At 45.1% G+C, this 12,182-nt stretch overlaps 2 protein-coding genes across 4 annotated transcripts; both read left to right on the forward strand.

Moving 5' to 3' along the window:
- Nucleotides 1-376: 376 nt before the first annotated feature.
- tsen54 (TSEN54 tRNA splicing endonuclease subunit) lies at nucleotides 377-6,372 on the forward strand. Of its 2 annotated transcripts, XR_015853545.1 has the most exons (13): nucleotides 377-536; nucleotides 2,879-3,037; nucleotides 3,113-3,176; nucleotides 3,255-3,338; nucleotides 3,405-3,503; nucleotides 3,762-3,814; nucleotides 3,886-3,972; nucleotides 4,142-4,565; nucleotides 4,650-4,785; nucleotides 4,868-4,928; nucleotides 5,031-5,144; nucleotides 5,347-6,120; nucleotides 6,233-6,372. XR_015853545.1 is itself a non-coding variant. In XM_088358759.1 (12 exons), the coding sequence occupies exons 1-12, from the start codon at nucleotides 409-411 to the stop codon at nucleotides 5,495-5,497; spliced, it is 1,560 nt and encodes a 519-aa protein (XP_088214885.1). In that variant the 5' UTR covers nucleotides 377-408; the 3' UTR covers nucleotides 5,498-6,372. The 2 variants fall into 2 exon arrangements, 1 of the variants encoding a protein (XP_088214885.1); XM_088358759.1 differs by having other exon boundaries at nucleotides 5,347-6,372.
- Nucleotides 6,010-12,084, forward strand: LOC148383783 (5-hydroxytryptamine receptor 3A). Of its 2 annotated transcripts, none has more exons than XM_088358762.1 (9): nucleotides 6,010-6,120; nucleotides 9,292-9,452; nucleotides 9,905-9,949; nucleotides 10,027-10,136; nucleotides 10,610-10,782; nucleotides 10,855-11,009; nucleotides 11,107-11,317; nucleotides 11,385-11,537; nucleotides 11,608-12,084. In XM_088358762.1, the coding sequence occupies exons 1-9, from the start codon at nucleotides 6,027-6,029 to the stop codon at nucleotides 11,865-11,867; spliced, it is 1,362 nt and encodes a 453-aa protein (XP_088214888.1). In that variant the 5' UTR covers nucleotides 6,010-6,026; the 3' UTR covers nucleotides 11,868-12,084. The 2 variants fall into 2 exon arrangements, with proteins under 2 accessions (XP_088214888.1, XP_088214889.1); XM_088358763.1 differs by lacking the exon at nucleotides 6,010-6,120 and adding an exon at nucleotides 8,545-9,227.
- The last annotated feature ends 98 nt before the right edge of the window (nucleotides 12,085-12,182 follow it).

Consider the following 12,182-nt stretch of genomic DNA (forward strand, 5'->3'; position numbering starts at 1 on the left):
TAAATTTAAGGTATTTCATACAGTTTGTTCAATGTTATCTGACTTCAGATATGAATGAAAGGCAGAATTTGTGTTTTTAGCGTTGTTCATATCTGCCTGAGTGGCTTATATTTGGTTATTTTGTCATTTGAAAAATAAAGACAATTGTGACAATGAAAATTGTTTTATAACAGTGTATTTGCATGAACTTTTTAGAGTTAAAAAATGTCCGAAAAAACGATTGGACCTCGGGCCCCTTCACTTTATCAAATCTGGCCCTCCTTGCAAAAAGTTTGGACACCCCTGAATCTTACAGTACTGTCCTATCGTTGTCACGGTTGAATAAATAAAATTTAAATTTTTGCTTATAGTTCAGATTTTTTCTCTTATAGCTTGTTTTATGAAAATGACATTTGGCTGTCAATCCGAATGAGTTGGTTGAACGTGACTGGCACTAGGACCCAGAGCGGAAGGAAGTGCGTGGAGCTTCACGTCACCAAGATGGCCGACCATAACAAGCATGATGTCCAGCCAAACGTTTATAGCGAAATATTAAGGTGAACTTTCGTTTTCCTTGTCACTTTAGAATGAATTGAGTCGTAATTGCATATATCAGGGATGAGAATATTCCGCGCATCCGTGGATTTCCGTGATTTTTTTCCGTCGGGAGTATCATTTTCGTGAATCGTGTAGATCCAATGAGAAAATTGTTTTCATATGGGGGGGGGGGGGGGCGTCTGGCAGCAGTATTGCGACAACAGCCGCCTTAATTTCGGCAGCATTTTGGCGCTACTTTCGTCACATCATTTGCCTACTTAATTGCCTAATTAGCAAAAGGTTTAGCCAGCATGGCGAAAGTTTGAGAGAAAAAGACGCGATCAGACTAAATTAAGCTCCCTGCGCACTGAGGTCCACTTAAATTTTGGAAAGTGCATCAGGACTTTCAGGTTTATTTTACTGACATGTGTACTTTAAAGTAAAGAGAAAAGACTCAGCAAACAGAAATCACAATGAGACAAGAATATTAATTCGAATGTTCGCGCGGAGTGCAGTACAGAAAGCTTACAACAATCTTACTACACTAAATATCTATGCACTCCTACTCTTTTTATTTGGATTTGTCCTACCCACAATGTGAGACAAAAGCCCCTAAGGGAGGGGGGAAGCATGTGTGCTTTGTCTCGTAAGCAACAATAAACACAAGGTAAACACAAGGTATATAAGTATGCAATACTTATATGGCAATGTCTGCAAAACAATTTCAGCAATCAGCATCTCTCTTTGTCTCTATGATAAAAACAGGAAACTTGACATTTTCTTGCCGCTCCATCTGAGAGTATAAAATGCGGTCAGGCATGTTGTTTCTACAAATTGTCTCGGTAGATGTTCTCTTTTTGCAGAGTTGCTAGCTGGTAGCTGCGTCCTGCCTGACCCAGCCATCATCTCTCTCGTGACCCAGCTGTAACCTTTCTTTTCTGTAGCACAACATAAAAAACAGCAAAGCCAAACAGCAAGCATATATTGCAGTAATATTGCAGTAAAGCATTGATTAGAGAATGCATGATAACATATGTATACATTTTTCTAACAAGGACTTTAAAAATATTTTCTAAATTTCACCGACGGCTCTGTCACAATAATGCGCAGTGCAGTTGCGCAGTCTGCGACACGCTACGTTTGTGCGTTCGGCTATGCGCTGCAGTTGCGTGATCGGACAAAATTAAGCTCCCTGCGCACTTAGGTCCACTTGAATTTTGGAAAGTAGTTTACAATAATGCAACCAGCGGTCGGCGACGCCCTACGGTTGCGCGTTTGGCGGTGCGCTGCAGTTGCGCGATCGGACAAAAATGCGCAAATGAAAAAATGCTTAAAGTCTTGGAATGGATTAAAAATGTTCCATTATTTGTAATGAGAAAATAGATTCGGAATTCGACTGATTTGCTTCTCGAACCGCTTTCTGGAACGGATTGTGGTCGAAAACCGAGGCTTGACTGTATTATATTCATTATGGTAGCCCACCAAACAGGAATTTTTTTTTCAACAAAACTGTTGAAATTGAGTGATGAAATTAATGGTTTTGGGGTTGCTATACTGCCAAATTCCAGGAGTTTCCAGGGAACTTTTCCCCCTGAGCCCCCTCCGGGGCGTTTCCCCAGGCCCCCTGCGGTCCCCAGTGGGGGCCTGTGTGCCCTGTGGCCCCCAATAGGGGCCTGTGGCCCCTGCAGCCACCAATGGGGGCCTGTGTCCCCCGGCCCACTGCGTCCCCCATTGGCCTTCGGCCCCCCCCAGTGGGGCATGCAGCCCCCAAACCCCGGCTACTTTTCCGTGGGTTTTTTTCATTTGCCGTTCTCATCCCTGATGTATTTATCACCCATTGGTTATTTTATTTGAAAATTTGAGCAATTTGTGTTTTATAAAATCCTCGGTTTACACGTGGGTCCTATTTAATTCTATGCTAGCGAAACATTTAGGATACATAATGATGATGCACAGAACAACCAGTGAAAATATAGGTTTATAATAATGATCGATTCATATTAATCGTGTATGTTCCTCCTTCCCACACGTCACTGTCACTCGTGTAAACTTAGAATTGATTCCACAGAAACGTTCCTGCAGTTGTAATACGTGGCTCTCTGTCGCCCTCCACTGAGTGTTTTGATGAAAATAAATAACAGGTGGTTTAGCTTCATATGAAGGCTGGGTGATTAATTCTAGTTTAGTAGCAGTTGAGGCCTGATGAGCGGAAACCTTTTTCTATTGTGTTTTTTTAAGAAAGTACTAAAACCTTTTCCCCAAGATTTGCCCATCCTAGACTATTTTTAAATCTGTATCAAGACAGCCGTACTTCAAATACTATATATCACTTCTATTATATGATTCCGTTCTCTCTCTTCAGCCCATCTGAGCTGTTTTCAGCACGAACCCGGAGCCACAAGATTCCGGTCCGTGGTCAAAAAGACTTCTATCCGGATGACTCTGAGGAGCAGCGTGCGCGTCTGGAACAAAGCCTGAGTGAACACTGGAGCCTGGTGTCGGAGGAGCGGGTGGAGAGGCTGTGAGTGGACATGTGATCATGATGCCTTCATCATGTCTGATTTGTTTTGAATGTTTCTAATTTTTTTCTTTGCAGAGGTAACCTGGTGAAGGCCGTTTGGATTCCCAGTGAGCAAATTGTGGAGCTTCTGTCTCCAGCAGTGAGTGTCTGAGCTTCATTTTCTCCACCCATTCTCATAAAAGGGGTTCTCATCTTATCTTTGACTTTTGGTCCTCAGGGCAAGTTCTGGCAGACGATGGGATTCTCAGCCAGCGGCAAGCAGTACCTCCTCCCCGAAGAGGCACTCTACCTGATGGAGTGTGTAAGTGGCAGCTGAAGCCTCGTGCACCCCTTTTGGGTCGTGGTTTACCTTCCTGTTCTATGCCAGGGCAACGTGCAGGTGTTCTACCAGGACCTCCCACTCTCCATCCAGGATGGCTTTGAATGGTTTTTGTCTTCCAGGACTGTGACCCTGCAGCAGTATCAGGTATGTACATTATTTTATTATCTTAAGTTTGACATTCTTAGCATTTTCCTCCAGATTTCATGAAACTCAAGTCATGAAACTTTGGGATTTTATGAAAATTATCTCATTAAGCAGTCAAACATTTTCTCATTGAAGCCTGACTCAAGAACAGGCGTTCAAAATCCCTCAAGGAAAATAATGGATTTTAAAAAAATGTACTATAATTAACATTCCCTCCCAAAATGAATCTTTTGAACTCCTCCTTTTACCTCACGACAGGTGTTTGGGCATCTGAAGAGGCTGGGCTACGTGGTGCACAGGTTCGATGCCAGGTAACGGGGACGCGGCAGCTGGGTGAGGTGGTGAAAGCTGTGACATCAGCTTATTCTTCTGTCGGTCATAGCTCGGAACCGTCGTCTTACGCCAGACAACTCAACTTGCCGCGGACGCTGAAAAGGAAGCGCAGCGACAGTCCTGTCGCAACTTGCAGGTGGCACTCATGTAACAAAAACATTGTGTTGAGTTAAGATTTATTTATTACAACTGCCTGTTTTGGCAGCAAACTATTTGGTGTGAATTAAAATAAAAAGAAACTTCATCTGCCTATTTAGGCAGCAAGCCAGTAGGGTCTGAATTATATTTTGTGTTTTTATATCCAGCCACAGCGAAGCTCACAACATACCCAATGTGAAGCGAAAGGAAGAAGATTCAACACTTCCTGAATCTCGGCCCCCATCCTCACCAGGCACCTCGGGGGTCCAAAGCCACTCGTCAGATTTAAGCAGGGGCCGTCCCTGGTGGATAACAACGGAACCTTGTGCCGGCCACAAGGCCGATGAACATACCCATCGCCGCTCTTCCCGCTGGGACAGCTCGATCGTGTTCCCAGATGTGGCTGGACACGCCGGTTGCTTGGCGTCTCCAGACCCGTGTCTGCTGCCGGGTGGTCTGACAGTGGGGGAGTGTGACGTCATACCGTGGACGCGGAGGCTCAACCAACGGGAGGTCAAGATGTCTGCCAAGGACAGAGAGAGGGAGAGAACAGATTACAGGAGAAACTGGGATGTCAACAAAGACAAAGAGGTGTGCAAGGGGGCTTGAAAAGCAGGCTTGAAACCAAACTCTGAAATTCTTATCATTGTTTAAAACCTGAACTTTGATGTGAAGGTGAGGCAGTGCCGAAACTGGGCTGATTACCACCAGCTTCTGGCTCGCCAGCAAGAGAGACACAGCGAACGGCCGGATCACTTGTGGAAGAGGGAAGTCACTCCGTTACACGACCACACCCAACCCATCCCCATGGGTAGACCCCACTCTGTTCTTCTCTTCCGCTGCCTGTTTAGGCAGTAGGCTAGTTGAATTTAACATCACTTTTTTACTTCCAGGTGAACTGCTCGAGAAAATCAGTGTGGTCAAGTCTTCACATTTGCTTGAGGGAGCGTCGAGGTATCAGCAGTCGTTTCACTAAATGCCCTGTGGAAAAACAACCTCCGTCCAATGGTTCATTAGATGGGACACAAACGGTCCATCTGCTTCGCACGCTTTCAGTTTGAACGCCTCGGAAGAGTGGAGGATTTGTTTCAATGTTTACCAACCCGACACGGTGGCTTCCTTCAAGAAGAGCAACCCGGGGAAACCTTTTGCCCGCATGTGCGTGTGCAGGTGAGTTGACTTTGATTGAGTTTGACATGAATGCATCCTTTGTGTCCTCTTTGTCCACGTGAATGGACTCGGTCAACACGCGTCAATAACTGCTTTCACCATCATGTCGGACTTTGACGCTCCTTCAGCTGTCCCAGTACCTTTGTCCCTGTTTTGTCCCATCTTATACTGGTATTTGAGCCGTTCTGGTACTTGGTTTCAGCTTCAGCGGGCCCGTCCCAGACTTGGCGGTCGTCAAGCGGCTGAGCTTCCAGAGCGGTGACGTCCAGGTGGTCTTTGCCGTGGTGGACGCCGGGGACATCTCTTTTTACACCTTCAAAGACTTCCAGCTGCCGACGGATGTGTACCAATAACCGCCCCGCCACATTCAATTGACATTTTTTAAGGGAAAAAAAACTAAAACGGCCGTTTGAAACTCAATTTCAGGCATGGCTTCTGGTTTGATGTCGACCAAATGTCAAACTGGCTTTGGGGACAGAATGTTATGGGGGGATGATTCCCTATTTTCAAGTTCAGGGATTCTTTTTATGGAGCAATTTAGTAATTTTTTTTTTTTTTTTTTTTTTTTTAATTTTAGTTTAGTTTGTTAATATGCGTTAGATCAGGGATCACCAACCTTTCTTAAACCGAGAGCTACTTCCTGGGTACTGATTAAGGCAGACCTGGGCAAATTACGGCCCGCGGGCCACATCCGGCCCTTTGTGCGTCCCTGTCCAGCCCGCATGAGGCCAATCGTAAATTATATTTGATTACTACTTAATTTTAAAAAAATAAATAAAAATTTGTGTCGTTCGTGCATTACAATTGTTTTGCTTTTATTTTGAAAGGCGTCGCACTTCCGTGTAGTGTACGTGTATGTGAGCTGTGCGTGCTGCCCGAGAAATGTGTGCTGACCCTCAGAAAAGAAAAGTTGACAAGGAGCGCCGTGTTTTCAACAAGACATGGACTGCCAAGTATTTCTTTACAGAAATGAAAGGTAAAGCCGTGTGCCAGATGTGTGGTACACGGGTTGCTGTGTTTAAGGAATATAATTTGAGTCGCCACTCCACGACCAAGCATGAGAAAAAATACATCTGTCTGATAAACAGGGCGCATCAGAGGCTGATGCATTGCTAGCAAAACTGCAAGCCCAACAAGGACTTTTTATCAAACTTCACACCCAGAGATGCAGCGGCTTTGTCATTTGAGGAAAAGTTAAAGAAGTTAAGAATAAATTGCACTGATTAATGATTGTTTTTTTATTTGACCTATACACCACAATTTCACATAGCTTAATATAAATATAAACATAATAATTGTATTCTTGTAATTACCAGTACCAACTATTTAAAATAAATAATTTTGTGCATTTTACAATGGAAGAAAATTGAGCAGGTTTAAGTTATCGTAGGTGTGGCCCTCTGACACAACTCGGGTTTTTCATGTGGGCCCTTGTAAAAATTAATTGCCCACCCCTGGATTAAGGCAAAGGGCTACCAGTTTGACACACACTTCTGAAATAGACAATTTGCTCAATTTGGCTTTCACTATGCGTTATTATTGTCATTTCCAGTTCACATGTAAGTGTGATTTTAACAATAATAGCAAAAATACAGTCTAACCTTGGTTTTTGACCACAATCCGTCCCAGAAGGCGTTTCGAGAAGCGAATAGGTCGACTACCGAATCCATTTTTGCCATTACAAATAATGGGAAATTTTTTTTTGATCCGTTTCAAGACAAAAAATCCCGCCTTTTTTAAGCATTTTTTCATTTGCACATATTTGTCCGATCGCGCAACTGCAGCGCACCGCCGAACGCGTAACCGTAACGCGTCGCCCACCGCGCAACTGCACCGCGCTGGTCGCATTATTGTGACAGAGCCGTCGCTGAAATTTAGAAAATATTTTTAAAGTCCTGATGTACTTTCCAAAATTTAAGTGGATCTAAGTGCGCAGGGAGTTTAATTTTTTCCGAGTGCGCAACTGCAGCGCACCGCCGAACGCGCAACCGTAGTGCGTCACCGACCGCGCAACTGCACCACGCTGGTTGCATTATTGTGACAGAGCTGTCCCTAAAATTTTGAAAATATTCTTGTCTCATTGTGATTTCTGTTTGCTGAGTCTTTTCTCTTTACTTTATAGTACACATGTCAGTAAAATAAACCTGAAAGTCCTGATGTACGTTCCAAAATTTAAGTGGACCTCAGTGCGCAGGGAGCTTAATTTGATCCGATCGCGCCACCGCAGCGCGCCGGGCGCTCACTGTCGCATTGCTTTAAGAGCGTCTTTGTGTTTTCGGATGGCTTTACTGCTCCCACTTGCTTTCTTTGGAGGCATGATTAGGGGTTAATCCAGGGGTGGGCAAACTTTTTGACTGGCGGGCCGAATTTGGTTCTAAATTTTGATCGGGGGGCCGAACCAGGAGCAGATGGATGTAGTGTTTGTGTGAAGTAATAGAAATGACATGTAAAGGTCATTGCATAAAAGGTTTGTACTAGTAAAGCATGGATATTCAAAAAAAGCTTTTTGAAAACAAATGCATTTATTAACAGCATTAAAAAATATTTCACCCAAAAACTACTATCAGTGATTCTCATTAAATACGACACTGTTATTATGAATAATAGTTTCCATCACTTCAGCGCCTGCAGGTCAGATTTATGGAATATGTTTATCTAATGAGGCGAAATCAAATCAAACGGCAAACATTCTGACCAAATACATCATCTTGAAGAATCAGTGAAAGAATACTTCTAAATAAAGTAATAAAGAAATCAATGGTATTGTTGGTCTCCCTTTTTTGCTAGTGCATCATGGTCTGGAGTAAAATTTGTTGTGGTAATTCTTAGGATAGAGCCGAGGTGTCGGTCGTTAACCTAGAGCTGTGACGGGCTTTGTTGACGTTCATGTGGCGGAACGTCTGCTCACACACGTAGGTCGAGCCAAATTGTCCTCTCTTTTTTTTTTTTAAACACTCGGCACTTCAGTGTCCACTTTTCTTTTCCTCGGGCCACTCATTTTAGTGGAAGGATTCCAGGGGAAGGTTTGTGGGTGGCATTAACGTAAAACTGTATCTGAAAGCTCAGCGCGCAAATTACGAGAATGCTGACGTCACAGCCCACACTCGAAATTCGGCACGGATGGAAATAGAGCGCGGAGTGCGCCGAGTCCGTACTACTTAGTACGTATACGCACTTGTGAGTGTGCACCGAGCTTTCTGACACGACTTTCGGGAGTAAATGCGCGGGCGGGCGCTTCCCCATCTATTGGGGAAACATACTAACTGCAGGAAAAATGACCCTAAAAAAAGTTCAATAATACAATTTATTCAGGTTTGGCAGGCCGGATTAAACGGCCCCGTGGGCCCGATGTGGCCCGCGGGCCGTAGTTTGATTGTATTAACCAATCCTCAAAGTAACGAGAATACAATAACAACGGAGTCAGTCGGCATCCAGGCCGCGCGATCGGGTTTTCTCTGGTACTCCCGGCTGATCTCGCGAGGCTCGACCTCCGAATTTTGTTCCACAACCGAAGCAAAAAATTCTCGAATTGTTTTGTTCGAATTCCGATTTGTTTGAGAACCAGGACGTTCGAAACCCGAGTTTTGACTGTAAAATAAATAGATGCAGCTCACTGACAAGTGCCGCTATTTGAGCTAATTTTCAGTCCTGCGGGCGATTCATGCGGTCCTCACGGGCGACCTAGTGCCCGCGGGCATCGTGTTGGTGACACCTGCGTTAGATCATATATGCTCATATTTTTATTTACAATAAATCATCTAATAAGCGAACACAAGAAAGAATAAAACCATGTGAATTTTCCAGTATATAAGTTTTTAATTTGACCGAGCGAGGGCGTGTCTGAATTGTTCTCATTGTGATGTCACATTTTACTTGTCTAAACGTTTTCGACATCTGTTGACTCAATTGGTCACATTGGGTATAATAGGCTGAAGGAGCTCCGCGATGCGTTCAGCTTTCCATCCATTATTGTGCTGTTGACACAAGCTTCCCACCGCGCGCACTTTATCAACCCACTGTTATAGCGGCTGAGGCAAACGAGCATGTCGGCCTGGAGAGCTGTCGTCCTTTTGAGCCTGGCTGGTGAGTCCATGCGGTTCGATCTCGTTCAAAGTTATTTTGATGAGTCGGCAACTTGTCTTTGTAGCCTCGTGCAACCGGGCGAACGAGTGTTCCTACTCGGATCTGCTGGAGCACTTGAACCTGAGCTCCATCAATGACTACCTGGCCAACATCAGGCCCGTCAAGGACTGGAGGCAGGTCACTGACGTGAAGATAAACATGCTGCTATATGGCATCTTTCAGGTGGTAAGTCACAAAAAAAGGTGTACTTGTTATCTTCTGTATTTCATGTATCCGATGACAGTTAATGTCGGCTCTCATTTTGAGTGGTTTATGCTGAGAGTTTAGAATTTTTTTGTTGTCTTGTGTGTTTTTCTTTTGTGGTGCACTGATTAGCACGGCGTCTTATAATTTGGGGCGTGCGGGTTCGACTCCACTTCCGGCCCTCCCTGTAGAGTTTGTAGGTTCTCCCCGTGCCTGCATGGGTCCCCCAGTTTCCTCCCAAAAACATGCATGGTAGGCCGATTGAGCACTCCAAATTGCCCCTAGGTGTGAGTGCGAGTGCGGATGGTTGTTCGGCTCTGTGTGCCCTGCGATTGGCTGGCACATTTTTGCATCAGCCTTCAAAAATTTTAGAACACAAAATGAAAATATTTTATGTCTACTTCTTTTTAATTTTCTTTGTTGTCAATGCGCAGGATGAGAAGCTTCAAACCTTCATGAGCCACGTGTGGATTCAAACGGTGAGAAGCCGCTCAGTCGACGCCTATCAAATTAACAATTTCTATGTGGTGCTCGTTTTATCTTTTCTGTTTGGCAGCTCTGGGAGAACGATTTCCTCAGGTGGAAACCGTCCGATTTCTGCAACATCAGCGAATTCACCTTTCCCAGCTCCCAGCTGTGGACGCCTGACATAAAGATCCAAGAGGAGTGAGTTGACTTAGCTCATCTTTCTATCGTTGTTGCTGACGTAAGAGCAGGTGGCACTCTCGAGTCCGCCGCAGTGTGCCTTTTGTGTCTCACACATGTTCAGTGTAACACAAGACATGACTATTATATAATCATTGTGAGCGATTTGAATAGCGGCTTCCATGCGTTTGCAGAACGTCACGTGTAATCAAACAGCATAATAAGAACGAGACTGTCATTGTTTGCATTGCCCTTTGGGCGTGCGTTTGCAAAACTAATGGACGCACACAGCGGCAATATCTGACGGAAAAGTCGCAGAAGTCTGAAATTTTGGTTTGGCGCAGCCATTTTAGGGTCACAGCGTCTTCCATAAAATTCTGTTTCACTGAACATGAGATGTGGTTGGCATAGCTATCTTTGAGGTCAAGTCCTAGGAAGTCATGCCTGGAAAGACACACAAAGTTTGTCTTTTTTTTTTCTCTGACCAATCGCAGTGCCTCGGATAGCGGGAGCATCCAGGAGAGTGAGCATGTGAGGGTGTTCGCCAACGGAATGATTCACAAGGGCACCCGTCAGCGGCTGACATCCACGTGCACGCTGAACCTTTGGAATTTCCCCTTCGACCAGCAGAGCTGCAACATCACCTTCTCCTCCATGATCAGTGACGGTAAGAGTGGACGCTGGGCTCAGAGTCTGAAAGGAAGCTTCTTCAACGCCCGTCGTCCCAATCCCAAATCAGATCAGGCCATACGAGTCAGGGCCTTCGCTGGCGACGAATTTGTCACAAACATCTCGGAGCAGTTTATGGTGACTCGTGGGGAGTGGAGCCTGAAGCACTTGGAAATCACTCACAAGACCGAGAGATGGTCGAATTGGAGTGTACTGGTTTACCAGGTGATGTTCACGTCAAGTCCACTTCTGCTGCATTCCAACAATTCATAGTTGAGCTCCTCAGATTATGTTTCTCATCATAATTGGCCATTGCGCACAGGTGAAAATCGTGCGGAAGCCGATGCTGTATGTCATCAACTTCATCATTCCGCTCTTCTACCTGTTGATGTTGGACGTGGCGTCCTTCTTCATCGGCGAAGCCCGCGGTGAGAAGTTGAGCTTCAAGGTCACTGTCCTGCTGTCCATCTCTGTCTTGCTGCTCATCCTCAAGGACCTGCTGCCCTCCACCGAGGACCGCCTACCCATCATAGGTGAGCGAGCGGTCGGTCGCATCCGTCCTGTCGCGGTCTCGCTGACGACACCTCTGTTGCCTTTCAGCAAACTTCTGCGTGGGTGTGTTCGCCCTGGTGGGCCTCAGCGTGCTGGAGGCCATGCTGGTCAGTTTCATCATCGACCTGGATGACAAGTTCCCCAAGAAGTCGACAAGGGTGTCCAACAGAGAAGTTCCCTCTGAGAAACAGGAGAAGAAAAGTGGGTGGCAGACACATGACGCGTGCGCAAATTGTGCAAGTCCATTTGGAACTCACCTCTGTCCTTGCAGATCCTGTGAAGGAGAAGGCAGAAGGTTTGCCCATTCAGCCCGGACCTCCGTCACAGTGTGAGCAGCTGAGGCTGGTCTTGCAGGAGGTTCTCGTGGCTCAGCGGGAAGTGGCGAGGGCAGCCAACGCGCCTCGGCCCAAACGCTTCCGACGGGTTGCGGAAATCATCGACCTCATCTTCTTTATTTTTTATTTTGTCACTGTTGTGATTTTCCTGGCGGTGACGTATCACATTTGGATTCCACCAGACTTTTACAGTTAAATTCAAGCTCACACAATCAAAACACATGATAATTCATGATTTGTTTGGAAATGTAGTCAGAGATCATATTTAGCAATTTTCTGTGATTACAAGACGCTGATTAAGTTGCCATGATAACATTTGATTCAACAATTAAACTTGTATTCAAGTATTCATTCAATTAATTTGACATTGTTTGTAAACGTTATTCCATTCATCCGTTCACTTCATAGTGCACTTCTCCTCAACACATATAAACAATGGTCCGGTTACATCGTGAAATATTTTCATGTCATTTCTTCAGACACTTAAGTCGCCAACACATCGTGCAAAGTC

This window comes from Syngnathus floridae, chromosome 17 (genome assembly GCF_059516105.1).
Source record: "Syngnathus floridae isolate MCC-2025c chromosome 17, RoL_Sflo_1.0, whole genome shotgun sequence".
Taxonomy (NCBI): Eukaryota; Metazoa; Chordata; class Actinopteri; order Syngnathiformes; family Syngnathidae; genus Syngnathus; species Syngnathus floridae.